Here is an 18,482-nt window from a genome sequence, read left to right on the forward strand (position 1 = left end):
TTTGCATAGAAGAAAGAAAAGTTCATGAAGAAAAGTAGGGAAGACTATCCCAATCAAAGGTAACAGTATGTGCAGGTGGCGGGGGAGGTGGTGAGTAGGCATCATGAGACTGGTGAGAAGTGGGCCGAGGCCGGCAGTGATGGGAGAAGAGGGTGAAAAGCAGGTTAGAACCTACTGGAGTGGAAATATTTCTGAAATGAAGAGATTGCTCGCCCCAGTGACCCGGGGTAGAGTAGAGCAGTTTTCTTTTCTCCTTTTCATTTTGTCATTATTAGTCTTACCCTTTTTCTTACCAAGTTGGCTTCCAAGAATCTCATCTCGTTTCCATTCATTCACAGTGTATTAGGATTTTGGTATAACCAGGAGGGCATGTTACAGTAGGACGCCTTTTTTATTTCTCTTTCCAATTTCATTCCTTCAGTTGGTTTAAACTATTTTCATATGTCTTTAACACATTCATTTGAGATAAAATGAGTGGGTTCTATTATCTCTTTTACCAGTGAAAGGAATACTGCCTGTGTTATCTATTAGCTGTTCACAATCTCTCTTTGAAGTAGGTAGTCTTTTCTTTATTTATTTGGAAGAGAGAAGAATTGATGCTAGGGAGTAAACTGATTCCTGCAAAGGTCTGTCTAATGGAGGAGTGGGGATGCCTTTAGCCTCCAGGGCTGCTGGTCTTGTTACTTTGGTAACTTGGCCCTTTGGGAAGAGTTGCAAGTCAATCTCTTTTGTGCTACTGTGTGGAAACCTAATATATTAATCTTCTAATCTCTTAATCTATTAGTACCACTTGGATATTATTATTCAAACATTATTAAGTAAGACATGGCCTGTAGAAATATATTTAGAAGATATTTTCTGTATAGAAGGCATGATCTAAGCGTTTATGTTTAATACTTAAAATTTACTTTTGAGTAATTTATATTTTATGTCGTGAAATAAATTATAGACAGTATCAAACCTTAAAATCCCTCAGGTTAACTGTCTCTTTTTATGCTTGTTGTTAATGAAAACACATGAACGGAATTAAAAACCTCAACTCTAATGAGTCTATTGTCATTCATACCTAAAATCCTGTCCTAGCCCAATTCAAATATGTAAGATAAGAAAATTGTCAAATTCCAACTTAAATGGATTCTCTGAGAAAGAACTCATCTTACTGTGTTATCCTAACCATAGGTATTAAGTGACAGCAGTACAACAGCAGAGGGCACCAAATATCCATTTCAGTTTTATACATTTTCTTGATACGGTTTTTGTTCCCTTTATCTTCTCCCCCCTCTTTTTCTCTTCCTCCCTCCATCCTTTTCTTCCTTTTCCCTATTACTTAAAATCATTAACATTAAAACCATATTTTTAATAGTAGATGGGATTTTCCCTTAGTTCATTTTAGAATATTTAAAAGTACATTAAGATATCAGTGTGCTTTTATTTGTTGAACCTTTTGCATTTAACATTATACATCAGAATTTCAGAAGTTCTTTTAAAGATCTTTATTCAATACAATATCCTATCTCTATATTTTTTTTCTTGTATTCTATTTTAGGATTCAGTGTTGATATTTATACAAGTGTGTATGTATGTGTGTTAGATATCTAAGACTACCTACTCTTAGTATCCTTGATCTCCGGTTTCAAAGTGGATTCAGATTTTTAAAAACATCATCCACTCTCTTGCTTTACAGTTTAGCATTAAAATCAGCTGATGGTTAATGCTCACTGGCATGAATCAACTCCATGTTTAGGTAGAAATTTGAACCATTTGATATTATAGTTATAGATCGGACTTGGTGCTCTTTTAGGAAAAATAATCAATTATTATGACAGGTAACTTTAAAAATAGTCTCAAAAACTATGATGTTAAAAAACAATTCAGAATTAAGCATAAGCTTTTAAATTAGGACCATTGATGTGAATAGTGCAAGAGTAGATTATTGCCAATGTCTTAATTTCCTGTGAGTCGCTGGGTATAATGAAATACACTTCTCCTATCACTAGAACATCGGTTTGAGGGGACAGAGCTATCAGATGTTTCTATCAGGCATGATTTAACCTAGCATGTATTCAAATATGTAATAAGTGGTATAACAAGAATGTATTGACATTTTCTCCTCTGCAGATTGTGACTGCTGTTGTTGTTGTTGTTGTTGCTGGGAGCTGCTGCTGGTGTTGTGTATGTGTGTGTAGGTGCCAAAAACTACCCATGCTTGAATAAGGAATAATTTCGTGATTGTCATTCTGTCATTTGCCTGGGGTTTTCACTTGAGACAATTTTAACTGCTACTTTCCATGTGATCACCACAGGTTCAGGTTCAGTGATGAACAAGCAATCCAATAATTTTCCTGTTGCTGCATTTCTGTAACATGTTAAGTTCCTGATTTAGTGTTTGAAATGGCTAAACCTGTATTTTCCCCTATGCAGAAAACAAAGTTATAATAGGTTTAGTACTTACAACGAAAATGTCAAATACATGTCTTACTAGCTTTTTAAGTAAGTGTGTGTATATGTATGTATTGTGCATTACCGTTGAGTTTCAGTGGCAAATTTGAGACCGTTTCATTTATATGCACCTTATGATTTAACTTTCCTTGTTGGCCTTTTTCCAGGAAGTTTTTAAATTATTGCCTTAAGTACAGGGGCTTGACGTTCTCCCAAGCATCTTACACATAATAGGCACTCCACAAATATTTGTTGAATTGAATTTAATCATCCTCCATGATAATGTAAAATGGAGTTTGTGAGCACACATTTCAGATGTTCTTAATAAAGGTGGCGGAGCCAGCATGCTGACATTCCTGTTAGAGAATTTCCAGGATCAGGTAGCCTGGATTACAGCCTGGATGGGAAGTTGTTCAGAATATAAAGGGAATTTGAATGAGTTAGTTTGCTCTAGACATGTATATCTTTAGATTAAACCAAGAGCCCTTTGGAGTTTGACAGATATTTTTATTCGTTTTCCTTTAGCTAATCTTAGTGTAACATACTAGAATATCAAACATGTTGGTGATCAACTCTGCCATCTCCAAGCGTTCAACTAAAATCTTGCCCTCACAGCTTTGCTGGATATCTATGTTTTGTGGTAATAAGGCTTTAATTAAGGCAGTAAAATCCACTGTCAGGCATTACAAGTCATATGCAAGACTTGGCAATATCAGAAATTTTAGTTCATCCACAGGCCTGAGGACGAATCATTTTCTGTCCCTTCTTTCTTTCAGTCTCTATTCTCTTCTAATCTGCTTTTATTGTTGTGTTGTTTCTCTTTTCTTTGACCCTGTCTTCTTCTGACTGTGGATTGCTATTGGTACAGTTTTTGCTGTAGTGACACAATTAGGAGCAGGTTGTGAGAGGTTGTGATAAGAGAAGTCCCACGCAATCACATCCAGAAATCATGGTGGTAGACACTAGATAACCTTTCGGTTGTCCAAGCACACAGGCTGTCTGCTGGCACGTCTCCTGACAGAGGCAGAAATCTGGGCAGATCTGAGCATCCTGAAAGGGGCACATGTGTGGCTGACATCAGAGGAGAGAGCTTAAAAGTCGATCTTTATCTTCACTCTTCCTTTTTTTCTCCAAGCCACTCTTGCTGCTTCAATAATTTTTTTACCAAACATGTTTGATTTTATATCCTTTGGTAGAAATGGTGTGTCTTTCTCCTAAAATAACTTTGTAGATCTTTACTGGAAAGACAATATCTACTAAAGTACTCTGGTGGGTCTTTTTTATTTAAATCTAATATTGTTATTACCTCTTCCCTCATATCTGTTGTCACGTCTGTGTACCTAATATTGCTATAAGATGATATTATACCTCTTGCTGTGGCATAACCAACCCTAATGCCTAGCATAAGGCCTGGGCCATAGCAACAGCTTAATATGTGGTAGCTATCATTATTAATGATTTTCATATCAATAATGTTATATTAGATATAATGTAGTTATTATAAATATACAATTTTATGTATCATTCAGTCAAATTAGTGTCAGTAGGTACAAAGCATTAAGTATATGATCTGACATTACACATTCAGTGTTTAACAAAACAACTATTACCATAAGGCACAGTGCTGTGAGAAATAAAAGGGTAACGTACATATTCTTCAGGCCTTCCCATTTTCTGCGTTTTCATACTTGTATCTCCCCTCCTCTGGATGGCTTCTGTTTCCTTCCAATTCATAATCATGGCCAACATTGCTGGTGGGTAAAATTTTATAATTTTAATTTATAAAATTAAGTTTAATCATGTTACTCCGTAGTGTAAGTCTTCAGACAGTAGTCCTCAAACTCTCCGGCTGAAAGTCATCTGGAGTAATCATGAGGCGGATGCTGGTCCATTCCCACAGATACTGATTCCGGGCTGCTGTCAGGCCCAGGACCCTGTATTGTAATAAGCACCTCTGATGATGCTGAGAGAAGCGCTGCTTATGGGCTCCTGAGCCTGCAGAATATAGTTCAGAAGCCTTGGTGTGGACCTTCAACGAGCCATCCCTTGCAGGCTACATCTTGATCCGCTGTGGTTTCATCAGCATCCATCCTATGATGATTCCTGCCTTTGTCCTTTTTTCACATCCTGTTCTCTTTCTGCCAAGTTACTCCTTCTCTGAGGATCTCCCTGGTCACCCATGGTGGACTTGGTGCTTTTCTCCATCGTGTCCCTTATCTCACCTGCAATCCCCCTTTTTATAGCACCATTCATACCACACTGTAATAATTTCTTTACATGCGCTATTTACTGTTAGAGTTCCATGACTAGAAAAACCACCTTATTTATTTTTGTATCCCCAGTGTCTGGCACAAACATATGTGAATGTGGAATGAATGAATTAAATATAGGAATGGAATTCAGAAAATCTTGACTTTTTTTTTTTTTTTACTTCATATGTTATGTAGTATAAATTTGTCTATAATGCACCTTAGTTTCTTTAGCTATAGTATAGAAATAGTATTTATTTTCTGCTTTCCTTTAAATATCATTTAATTCAGACCAGAGATTTATACAAACGAGGCAGAATTAGTGGTAATTCTGGAAAGGATTTTTGGAAGAGCAGCCACTTGAGATACTTCTTGAAGGAAGGATGGGTAAAAGTATGACTTGAGTGGCAGCAGGGAGATTGAGAAAGGAGCATTATCCTGCCATAAGCGACGCAAGGTACAAATGCCTGGAACTGCATGCTTCTGGGAAGTACAAGTGGTATAATTGGATTGCAGTAGAAGATTTAGGGGTTGTGGTTAGACATGAATTTGGAGGAGTAGGCAGTGATATATTTGGGAGGGTGTTTTGTGCTTTGCAAAGAAGTCTTTGCAAAGATATTATCCGTGGGTTATAAAATGCAATTGAAGCCTCTTAAGCCAGAAAGAAACATAGATAGAAGAACTGAGACAAAAAGGAAACCAGTTATTTTCTGGTAATTTTATGATAGAAGAGTTGATTAGCAATTTAAAAAAATTTTATAAAGTTTTTTTTTATGATGTTCTTTGTTCATTCTGCCCACTACTCTGGTAGGCTTAGGGTTACACAAAATGAGTAAGACATAGTGGTACCCATATAGTACAGGAAAATGTAAATACAGAAATTAGCCAATTATATAAATATAACCAAGACATACAAATTTGTGAGGTATAGTAGATATAAAATATTATGTGAGCTGGATTCATTGTTGACTAACATTCCTTGGGAGAATTAGGGTCTTGATGGAAGAGAAGGGACTGGAGTAGAGCAAAGGAGAATATTTTAGGCAAAGGAATAAATATATAAAAAGGTTAATGTATGAGGGACCCAGGTTATGGTGCTAGAGGCTGATTGTTAAAGCTGGAAAAATATTTGGTATCAAACTGTAATCAGCCTTGAATGTTATGCTACAGGATTTTGCATTTTACCCTAGAGCTTTACTTTCTAACTATGAAAACACTATGTATTACTATATATCGGTTATATATAATTTAAGACATATATAGAAATACAAGAAAATGAAAATCTTCTGTAGTTCCATCACAAAATGTAATTTATATTAACATTGTTGTGGATTTCTTTCCATTGTATCTTACCATGCTCCTATACACTTAAGCATTAAATAAATGAAATCAGAACCATACTGTGTGTGCATACGCGCATGTGTGTAATTTTATCTCACTTAAAATTGGAACATTGGCATTTAGCCATGTGGTTAAATGTTCCCAGAAAGCAAGATTTGTAGTGATTGCAGTATTTATTCTATTATCTGGTTATGCTTAAATTATTTACCTGTTTCCTTATTGGTAGATTATATAAGTTGTTTTCAATTTAAAATCATGGATATGCTTTCACTGAACATCTTTGCACATAAATCCTTGTCTGCATTTCTGACTTTTTAGGATAGGGTTCTAGAAATAAATGTACTGGATCAGACCGTCTTAGGGCTTGTGATACAGTTTTACCAAATTACTCTGCTGAATGGCTGCTATTTAAACTCCTGCCTGCAGTGTGTGGCTTTGACTTTCATTGCACTCCTGGCTGAGTGTTTTTAAGTGTGTACTGTGTACTAGTTTTGTAAATGGTATCTCTCTGGTTATTTTTAACTGCTATCCCTTGACAACTAGTTTGAGCAGGTTTTTCCCTATCCTTATAGACTATTTACGTTTCTTTTATTGTGACTTATCCTTGACCTTTATGGTATTTTCCCCTTTTATTTGGACATTAGTATTTTCTTATTGATTTTAAGAAATACTTATGTAGACTATGACTCATCAGTCCTATTTTTTACTTGCCTTTTAATATTTTTATAGTAGTGACTTTTATATTTAAGTCTGTTTAGAAAGTCTGTTCTCATCTTGAGGTCAGATATACTCACCTATATTTTGATTTAGTTTTTAATTATTTTGTGTTTTCTATTTTTTCTTAACCCACGATAATGGCAGCGTTTGGCAGAAGAGTGTCAGAAAAAAGTCCTGTGGCTCTGTGACGGCTGGATTGGAGGAAGGAGAGACGAGGGGCAGTGAAACCTGTGTAGAGGAGAAAAGATAAGGATCTGAATGTGGTGATAGTGACAGTGGGGATAGAATGGAAGAGGAATGATTCTCAGCTGATGACACAGGAGGTACAGCAGGTTTAGTAGGAGGGTGGAGATTAGTGCATGAGATACGAGGTACTGTGGGACATCCACATACAAGCAGTGGGAAATATAGGATTGAAACTCCTTCAGGAGTCTGGTCTCGCAGATGATGGAAATTAGGGAGCCACCTACATATCGGTGATAATTCTACTCTGGGAGGAAGAATGAGTTTTCAGAGTGACTGAGAAGGGTGGTCAGAATTAGAAGGCTGACCAGAAAGTTGTTCTCTGGGAAGTTGAGAGAGGTGGCTTTTTATTCTTTTTATTGATACTTTTTCTCTCTTTCTCTCAGTAAAAACAATGTCAGATACTGCAAAGAGATTAAGGAGGAAAGGGACTGAAAAGTTTTCAGTGGATTAGTCTACTACTTGCCATAAATTTGGCCAAAAGTGGGGAGAGAAATATATAGAAGACGGGGCACGGTCAAAGGATCACACTTTTGTAGAATCTGAGTACACTTGCACACGTTCTTTGTTGAGAGAAAGCAATCTGTGAGCAGGGAGAGATGGGAGGTAAAGTAGAAAAAAGGAGGGATTTGATGGTGCCGCCACTTAAAATCATGCGAGGCAGTGATAAATGCGGTCTTCTTTCAGGTGGAACAGCAGTTCATTCTCAGAGAGAGAATTTGCATATAAGTTATTGAAACCAATTTTAATCCACTCTATGAGTAAGAAGACTCCCAGCTTCACTAATAAACTTTTATTGTTTTGTTTCTTACAAATAAATCAATGATTTTACAATTGTTTCAGCATAAGGTTCTTTGGATTGTGTAAGTCCGTGTCGTTTGCATACTGCTGATGAGCAAAGTTAGTGAGTTACTTTCATGCGGTAGGTACTTAAAGAGACAGCTTTCTAAGTGTTTAAATTCCTTCGACTATTTATTGTTCATCAATGAATGTATGAAATTAGACGCTTTTAACTATAACCATCTTTCATAAATATTTGTTGCAGGGAAATTTACCTAAGTATTCTCATAACTCCCTGATGGTTCAAGCAATGAAGACAAACCTGACAGACCCGGACATACACGTGCTCTTCTTTGATGTGGAAGCGTTGATTATTCAACTCCTGACTGAAGAAGCCTCTAGGCCGAATACTGCGCTTATTTCCCCAGAGAATTTGCAAAAAGCATCTGGCAGGTCAGACAAAGGGAGCTCTTTTCTGACTGGAAAGCGAGCGGCAGTTCTTTTCCAACAAGTGAAGGAAACCATCAAAGAGAACATAAAGGAACACCTCCTGGACGACGATGAAGAGGATGAGGAGACGATGAGGCAGAGACGGGAGGACAGTGATCCCGAGTATCGGGCCAGCAAATCGAAGCCCTTGACCCTCTTAGAATATAATTTAACTATGGACACTGCAAAATTGTTCATGTCCTGCCTTCACGCCTGGGGTTTGAATGAAGTTCTGGACGAAGTGTGTCTCGATCGCCTGGGAATGCTGAAACCCCACTGTCCAGTCTCGTTTGGTCTCTTATCGAGAGGCGGTCACATGTCACTGATGCTTCCTGGTTATAATCGGGTGGCTTCCAAACTATCACAGGGGAAAGCAGAAGTAGGAAGGAAGCTGCCAGCCACCGAGGGAGTTGGAAAGGGCACTTATGGAGTGTCCCGAGCCGTCACCACACAGCATCTCCTGTCTGTCATCTCTTTGGCCAATACCTTAATGAGTATGACCAATGCCACTTTCATTGGTGATCATATGAAGAAGGGCCCGACCAGGTGTGACCCCAGACCTGTTTTATTTTCGTCACTCTTTATTCCTTTTTTTTTTTTTTTCTTTTTGGCTCTACCCACGTTAGCATTTTAGTGTCATTTCAGTGTTTCCCCTTTACATTTTAAAACACAACATGCATGATTTAAAACATAAAATTATATAGTTTTGTCAACATTCAGATATAATGATAGCTATTTTAAAAAAAGAATTTGGAATGAGGGAGTAGGTTATAGTTCGGTTTTAATAAATGAGTTATAGACTAGCACTTGAGTAAATGTGATCTTTGAATTGTATCTACTTAGCGTTTGCAACAACGTTTCATTCAAAATGTGTATTTGGTTAAAATGCTTCTCTTCATTTTGACCCATATGTAATGAATAATATATGTTGAGTGATTGGTTTCAGAATTTGGTGAGAAGTATAGTTGGAATTTTTCAATGGGAAAAGAAAACTTTTTTTAAGTGCAGGAGAGTACTGTTTTAATATTTCTAGGCTTAAGCTGAATTGCTATTTCCTATTTTCCAGAAATCATGAAGACTATTTTTTAAACTACAGTTTTATTATGTTAGTGAGAGTTGACCATATTAAGAATTTTTTTTTTTTTAATGTAACAGATACTTAAGTAGCATTTATCTTGTGTCTGGCTCTCTTGTAAGCACTTTACAGATACTATCTCAATAAGGCTCTTAACTCTGTAAGGTAGGTACTTTTATTATATTTTATTACAGATGAGAAAACTGAGACACAGAGAGGTTAAGTAACTTGTCCAAGGTCACACAGGTAGTAAGTGGTAGAGCCAGAATTCAAAATGAGGCAGCCTGCCTCTCCTGTCCAAGATTTCTTAATGCCTTATTACCTTTTTTTTTTTTTTTTTTTCAGATTTTAGGGCTGAATTCTTTTAAACCAAATGTATGGGTCCATGATTTCTTGGGACTAATGAAATGGGATGGGCTGAAATCTCAGCATGCTAATAATTAAACCCTGAAGGACTAATTATGGTATTTGTCTGTCAATGGTAACACATTAAAGTGTTCATAAATATTTCTTAACCTAGTATAAAGCATAAACTGTAGCTGTGAAATTTTTCCTTGCTATTTGCTAATCCTTTAATTTACTATATTAAAATTTGAAATGGAAAATGTGAATAGGTACGAAACAAAATGTTCCTATTTTTATTCTTGATATTACTATACGGAACAGTAAATTGAAAGTGTTCTGTATGTGCTTCTTTTGCAGTTCATTTGGAACTAGACAGTTTAATGTTTTCAGTGGTTCTGGAAATAGGAAAATATGAATATATAGATACACGTATTTTCTTCTTCTTTTTAAAGGCCACCCAGACCAACCACCCCAGACCTTTCTAAGGCACGGGGTTCCCCTCCAACTTCCAGAAATATCATGCCAGGACAGATTAAACAAGGTAAGATTAAATTTTATTAAGTAATTGACATGACATTTCAGCTCTAGAAACTGAGGAGGCACAGCTAATGTATAATCATAACATTTTGTTTGTCTCAGATTGTTAAAAGACAGAAAAGTTGTTATATTCCAGATGTAAATATAGATAATTAAGATGTCAGTTAAAAATAAATCAGATTTATTTAGAAATTGATAAATGAGCATATTTCCCATAATTTTATTGTACTGTCTTTGGCCTAATTTTTATGCATTAAAGGCACCTTAACTTGACAACACTAGTGCCTTAATTGTGTGTATCTTGAGTTTAAAAGTTATACTTACTGTTTACCTACGTTTAGAAATGTTTAAATTCTTCCATACTCTGGCTATTCTGCCATTTACCAGTAGTTCATGCATTGTAATCCAAAGTGGAAATCTTTTCTTTTTATTTAAATCATTATACATCTTAACTTTTGTCTACAGCTTTGTTTTTCATTAGGGTCTTTTTTATATCATCCTTAAGTTTTTTGCATATCTGGGTATAATTTTGTTGTGTTCGTGAGAGGAGGCAAGCACAGCTTTTACCTGATCGTCCATCTTGACCGGAAACCTCTAGCATGATTTTAATTGATTTTGTTTTCCTCATTATGGACTGTGCTTTCCTGCTTCTTCACATGCTGGTAGTCTTTGATGAGATGGGAGATAGTTGAATTTTACCTGGTTGGGTACTGAATATTTTTGCATTCTTATAAATCTTCTCAAGCTATACTATTCTGGAATGTTGTTAAGTTACTTGGAAACAGTTTGATCTTTTTTTGGTCTCACTTGTATGTTAGGTGGGTTTGGAGTGGTGCTCTCTGTTGAAGGCTAATTAGTTCTCAGTACTAAGGCAAGACCTTCCTGAGTACTCAGTCCGATACCTCATGAATCAATGGATTGTTCCATCAGGCTGGTGGGAGCAGGTACGGTTTCTAGGCTTTTCGTAGGTTCTTTCCCCACCCAGCCTCTAGTAGTTTCCTGACGCACATGTGCTACTGACCAGTACTCAGCTGCATATTTTAGGGGGATCTCGGAAGAACTTTGATCTTTGCAGCTCTCTTCTCTCTGTCCTATGAATTCTAGCCACCCTACTTTCCTCAGACTCTCAGCTCTTTCTCTTCAACTCGGGGAAACTGCTGGGCTCGTACTCAATTTCCCCTTCCTGTATCTTGTCCTAGAAAATCCCTCCAGGCAATAAGTTGGGGCAATCGCAGGGCTCACTTTTTCTTTGGGCTCCTGATTCTCAGTCCATCATTGCTTGATATTCTGTGGCTTGGAACAATTGTTTTATGTAGTTTTTCATTTTTCTCTCTCTCTTTCTTGGGGGCATTGTTTTAGATGGGATTGTAAATCTACTTCATGTTACTCCATCTTGGCCAGAAGGGCTTAAAAAAGATTGAGTCCTGTTAGAGATTTTATTTGTCATCATCGTCATCTTCATTATCATTCTTTACAGTTGATGTTTCTTCTTGGATTACATTTTCCTCCCTCTGTAATCATAGCAGACACAAGCGATCCAGTATAATTCGTGACATTGTCATGATACTCTTGACTTCCATTACGGTGTTGAGTCTGCTCACCTGGTCTGATCAGAGAATTTTAAAGTTGGAATGCTTCACTGCTGCTACTCAGAAAGCATTAAGTTTTGAGGGCAATGAGGAAGGCACTCAGAATTGAGTCTTTTTCTAAAACATTTACTGAAAGCGATAGATGTAGGCATTTCCATTTGGAACAGCACAAATGCTTGTCTTTTAAAGTAAATGAAGGTCAGTAATCTGCACTGAGAGTTACCGTAGTAAAATACTTAAGGATGGTATGAAACCCACTTTGAACATTGAAATGAAAATATGTCATAATTTTCTCTTTAACAAATATTCGTGAAGCACTTTTTTTTTCTTCTCCAAACTCTTATTTGAGATGTTAGAGACATTAGTCAGATATATATTCTCTTGAGTAGTTTTTATACATCTTGTAGGTGACACATGAGCATAACCAATTTAGTGTAAGAAGTAGTAACAGATACATAAAAGTGTAGCATAAAGGAAGTTGATAAAAAAAACAAATGTTGTTCTAAGATCTCTATATTAGATGGCGGACCTGGTGTGGCATGCCTTCTCCTGCCCCTCTCTCCTCCCCTCTGGAAGCTTCATGATGACCATGTAGCACTTTAGATTGTGATTCACCATTAAGGAATTTCATTTTTTTTTAGTGTTGTGCTTCAAAAAAAAAACTTACTTCAAGGATCACATTTGGTTTCCTGTCCTGTCTTGATTTTCTTCTTATGAAAAATGTATTGAAAGGACTATTTGTGTTCAGTACCAGGAAACTAATGATGTTTAGACCAATATGTAGAGAGCACTTGCTACCTAAAGTGTGTTAAGTTTCTGTCGTGTATACTGATGTTATCTTAAAATGTGTATACCTTTTTCTTTTTTTTTGGCACCCCCAGTATATATTCAATATATCAATGGCAGTAGGGAAAAATGGAGTTTAGAATCAGATTTCAAATGAAGACTAAAATAGACCTGTTCAAAAACAGAACTCAGTATTGTAATATTGAGTACTTATGGATATGCCATTTAAAAGGAAGCTAGAGCATATGGGTGCATGCGGTCACACAAGTTTATCTTCAATTTTCTTTTCATGTAAGAGTAAGCAGTTACAAAAGAGGCTCTTAGCTGCAAAATTACTTAAAGAACTTTCCCCGAATAATAACTTGTGTCAATTCTGTCACCATTTAGAGGTGTGCTGAAACTGTTTTCCCTTGTGTTTTACTAATCCTTAATAAGAGAAGCAAATTGATAGTTGACAGCTTTTCTGTTTTAGGAAATCAAATGCTTATGTTTTATGGTGTAAATCTTTGGTGTTCAATGCTACCCATAACTTCTTCAGCTGTATCGCTTGTCATGAAATCTTGAGCTTTTACTTTTTTCTTATTACTGCTGCTAATTTTTCAGTATGTGGACAGTTTTAAAAGCTTTAACAGTGTTTAATTTCAAAATTCTCAATTATTATGAACGTAGTTGTAGATTCTGCAGTTCAGTTATGACATAGTCTAAATAAAATATTTTTTGGTGGTGATAGATATTTTTAAAGCATAGTAAATCTGATTCCTTGACTTCTAGGTGAAAAAATTATTCAATGGAATATAGAAATATTTGGGATTTCTTTGCATGATTACAATGGAACTATTAGATCTTATGAAATATACAATTAAGAGCATAAGCATAACATTATAAAATAATTATAATTTCATAAAGACCAAGAAACAGGTCTGTTATAGAAAATAATTTCCCAGATAAAACTTAGATGTATGCCAGATATGCTTCTTAGGGTTTATAGAGTTGGATTTAGTTTTTATTACTGTTCATGTACTACTTTTAGTTCTACTGTTTACCTTACACGTGCCCAATTGACATTATGATGCATTCGTGTGGAAATTATGAAAAGTTGTTTTCATGCAGCTGTCCTATAGTTACAAAAGAACTTCACTGCATGAAAAGCAAACAGATCATTCAGCAGACAATGCGTAATCTGTTCGGGATCCCAAACCTATTGCTGTTCAATGACAGAAGAAAGGAGAGGGATTAATTTGAAGATGCTTGTGCATGACATATGGTAATTTCTCCATAGGAAGGAAGTGTCAAATGGTGACCTCTAAATCTTAACATTGACCTCCAGTTGTAGAATGTGTGTGCCATACGGTCCTTTTGCCTTTTCATATGATAATTTAAGCTGAAACATTTTCCTGGTAACATAACTTTGGGGGGGGTGGTGGTGGTGGTGGTGCATCTATTCTATATGGATTATAACATTCACAGCGAACTTTTAGAATATGAAGCATTTGTATCATCAAAATATTTTTTGAACTCCAAAGAATGAAGCTATTTTAGGATTCTTCTAACAGAAGTGTAGCATATATATATATATATATATATATTCTTCATAAGTTGGTATATTTTAAATTGAGTTTTTATAAAATGAATGTGGGAAATTGAAATGATCTCAGTGGATATTAGTTTGCGATATTAACAAATAATTTATATATAACGTTAGAAAATAAATTGTTTGAAAAAATGTAATTGACAGTATGAAGATCAACAAACTTTTCTATTATGTGATACATTTAAAAACCTGAGTTACATTTTTGCTAATTTTTAATATGTTGGCATTTTTTAAATTATAGCCATAGTTGTTTTAGAACTGTTTCTTGTATTAGCTGATACCTCATTCAACTCTAATATTAAGTAGATTTGGGGTTTAAGAGGAGTTTCAAGTATACTGATTGCTATTGAGTAAAATCCATCATTTCTGTGCTGTAACCCTTAACGACCACATCTTTTTGATGAAACATCATTTTTTAGTTCTACATTTACTATATTTTGCCAACTTTGTTTTCCATTCTTCACTAATACTGAGCTTTTTTTCAGAAACTGCTGTACCTCAATTCTCTCTCTTTTATTTCTTCTCTTTTCCTCTGCAAGTTCCTGCACCTGTCATTTCCGCTCGGTCTGATGCTGATCACTCTGGCTCGGACCCTGCTCCTACTCCTGCTTTACATACCTGTTTCTTAGTAAATGAAGGTATTCTCTCTCAACTTCCTAACGACTTTCTTCCCGTCTATGCTTTATTCTAATATGACATGTTCTTTTTATCTAAGTTACACATTTGTCTGCTTTGTTATGTATGAGATCATAAAGTTTGCGTTTTCTAACTTTATTTGCTAATGCCAATGCTAAGGGCCAGTTCTAACAATGTAATGTTAACTCCTGGTTGGAACAAACAGTGTTTCTCCTGTAATCTAGGATGCTGTTAAAAGAAGTGCAAAGATGCTAATGTTTGATGTGAAGCAGCCGTTACAAGGGGGATTGGTTTTCATAATGATGTTTGCCATGTGATCTCTGGTGTTAGAACTACCAGTTTATTTTATGTGTATCATTACTCTGAGAGACACACTTTGTTCTCTCTATGCACCATGTGCCCTGGTTCAAGGGGGATATGACGGGTCTCCTAATTTAGGTTCTCATTTGAAAAATCTTCAGAATGATTAGCACCAGTGATTGTAGACTGATAGGAACTGACCTATTTTATCCTCCTTACTATTTCCCTTGCTGGATGAGGCAAAATGGGTTATTTCAATTTTTAAGATGTAGTTAGGCTATCATGTTATCCCTGTGGAGTTACACTAGTGGAAAGTGTCTTTGGAGCTCTGAAAATGTGAATGGAATCCACAAACCTTTATACCCTAAGAGCCATCTAGGATTATTTATACTGCCTGGAAGCTTAACGGAACCTGTGAGCTCTGAGTTATATCCACTCTCTTCATTGCGGGCTCAGTCTTCACCAGTTTTATAATATAAAAAGGAGGAAACTTATAAAATTTCAAATGTAACTCAGAATGATTCTGACCCTGCGCTAAAAAACACTATTACCAGCCCATTCAAATGGAAAGAATGGTGCTGTATCTGTCAAGCACAGAACCCATGTTCTAAGTACCACTGCTTTGAAAAGAAAACATGGGAACTTAAAAGTATAACTCATTTTTTGTTAAGACTGGATTTTAGCAAAAATAATGAGGTTCATATTTGTTAGGCTATTGTGAAAGATTTGTTAACTCAAAAATAAGCTGTTCACTTTGGAGCATGGTAAGAATGATTGTATTAAAATTTAGCTCATAAATACACTTCACACTTTTATGAGACATTAAAACTCTTTAAGAAATTACTAGGTAGTATTTATGTTTATATATGTTTATGTATATATCTGTATTTCAATACATCCCCCTGTTGAAAATAAATTATAATCTAAAATGTGTGTACTCATCACCTTAATTATGTAATTATATATTATTCTCAGTTAATAAGAATTTCCTTACTGGAAGTATGAATCTTTAGCGAGGTGACTTTGTCTCTCACTCACTCACTGGCTCTTTTTAACAATCCCAATAATCATTTTGAGGTAGAATCTTTGTTGTTGTTTTAGAAGATTACAGTTGAGATTATTTCAAAACAATTGATTTGCTGAAATTCAACAATCACAGATAACTCACCTTATAATATAGTAGTAGACAATTTTTTTGCACTTATTCGTGATTGTCTTTAAATGTTATCCACAGGATGTAATGGTAATTATTAGGGATTGTTAGTGGCTTTATATATTTTTTGGGAAGAATGAGGCATTTATTATATGTATGTGTGTGTGTGTGTGTGTGTGTGTGTGTGTGTGTACATATATATACGTATATATATTTTAGATATCTTTAAAATAGGGTTGAAATGATTATTTGATAATGTCTGGATACTAGTACTTTTAAATATTGTGGTGACTTACAGTTTTGTCTTCTTCATATAATCAGGTTCCATGTTTTGGATTAGAATTTTGGAAAAAATAATTTTTATTCCTATAAATGAGAGTTAATGATGCTTAAGAGTTTATGAATTTTAGATGGTCAGGTTTTTATTTTGTGGAATGTCTGAATTCATTTTTCCTCTCAAAATTTTGTGGTGTGTTACTTATTTAAGCTATGATTGTGATTAAATATCTGATTCACTTTCTAAGATCAATAAGTACCATAATTAAAGGCCCTCTGACAGAGAAGGGAAGACATCGCTGTTGACGGACATGATGGTAATACACAGATGGCCAGGACTTAGGATGGCTATGAACCTGTCTGTGGATATCTGTGCGAATGCCATTTTTACTAAAAGTAGTTTCAAATCTATGGCCCTACGACTTGTTTATTTCTATGCTTTCCCACTCCTGAATATATGTTTTATTTTAGAAGGACTGTTTAGAAATGTGTTTTCTAGGTAGAATTCACATATACTTCATAAGGAAATTTATTTTTATTTAAGACTTTGAGAGTTCTTATAAGTACCACTTACATCTTTCAGAGATGAAATACATTTGATATAATTCATTGTACAAAATACCTAGTAATAAATTGAAATCATTTGGAACATAATTTAGCAGGTCTGCCTTTTTATGTTTGTTTCCAGTATACTTACATAAAGTAAAAGTCTTTGAACTAGGGAATGCCGAAATGTTTTAAGTATTTTTAATATATTACATTTTAATAGGATGGAGTCAGTTGGCTGCTATGCATTGTGTTATGCTGCCAGACCTGCTGGGATTGGACAAATTTAGGCCTCCACTTCTAGAGATGCTCGCGCGGAGATGGCAAGATCGATGCTTGGAGGTAATATCAAGGTGATATGGCTAGAAAACAAAAACATGAAAAAGGCACTAGACTACTGTACATTTGAAACAAAAATGGTTAATGTTTATCTAGTTTCTTATCACCTGTTTATTATGTGATAGAAAATATGGATTCGTGGGTTTTTTTAAGTTTATGTACTAAACAGTAATGTTTCTGCTTGCATATTTGTTTACTTTTTTTAACCAGTGAGTATTTGATAAAAAGTTTCATTTATTTTATGGAACTGTTTCTTAAGTATGGATTTTTATACAGATTGTACACATGCATGCATGCACACATACATACACCCACCTCCCCCCAAATCACATGCTCGGGTATAATCACATCACTCAAATTCTAAGTGAATAGCCGTAGTCCAATGGAAGGTACTGTGTTATATAAAGGAGAAGGCCTTTGGAATAGAGGAGACCTGGATTTAAATATCAGTTCTGCCAATTATTAACTTTGTGACCCTGGACAATTTACTTAACCTATTTGAAGCTCATTTGTAAAGTGGGGATAATAATATATTCCTCATGGGATCGTTGTCAGGGTCGAGTAAGGTAATGCAAGTAAAGCAGTAAGTACAGAGTCTGACACATTGTAGGAGCTCAGTAAATGGTAGCTATTATTCTGTGTTAATGGACTTAGGCTGTATTAGATAGGCTTCAAATATAATATCATCAGGAACTTGGAAACGTTTTACAGAGATTTTCCTTATTATGGCATTTGACCTATATAGCTGTATCAGTTTGTATCATTCAAGATTTTTAATTTACCAAACATAATTAACATATTTGCTTTTTTCCTGGTCTCCCTTCCCTCAATTAGTGGAATTGTAGCATAGTAAAATTTTCATGGTTTTGCATTGAATAATATTTGAATTCACTTCAAAAGTCACTTATCATAAAAAACTATTCAAGCTCTTATCAGATGCTGCTGCGTAATCTTTTTTTTTTTATCACATATATGTATAAAAGTTGATTGGGGTTACAATTGTTAGTAAAGTTACATAAATTTGAGATGTACAATTCTGTAATACATCATC

At 35.3% G+C, this 18,482-nt stretch overlaps 1 protein-coding gene across 4 annotated transcripts in view; it reads left to right on the top strand.

Annotated features, from left to right (window-relative positions):
• Window positions 1–18,482, top strand: part of WDR7 (WD repeat domain 7) — a 299,900-nt gene that overhangs the window by 74,605 nt on the left and 206,813 nt on the right. For 3 of the 4 annotated variants that reach the window (XM_019722246.3, XM_074339915.2, XM_074339914.2), the window contains exons 15-18: window positions 8,035–8,804; window positions 10,131–10,219; window positions 14,721–14,819; window positions 17,316–17,434. In XM_019722246.3, coding sequence (XP_019577805.3) covers window positions 8,035–8,804; window positions 10,131–10,219; window positions 14,721–14,819; window positions 17,316–17,434 — 1,077 coding nt within the window. The remainder of the gene's footprint in view (window positions 1–8,034; window positions 8,805–10,130; window positions 10,220–14,720; window positions 14,820–17,315; window positions 17,435–18,482) is intronic. The other variant, XM_019722262.3, reaches the window with a different exon arrangement.

Source organism: Rhinolophus sinicus, chromosome 4 (assembly GCF_057876585.1).
Source record: "Rhinolophus sinicus isolate RSI-liver-muscle chromosome 4, RSI-T2T, whole genome shotgun sequence".
Taxonomy (NCBI): Eukaryota; Metazoa; Chordata; class Mammalia; order Chiroptera; family Rhinolophidae; genus Rhinolophus; species Rhinolophus sinicus.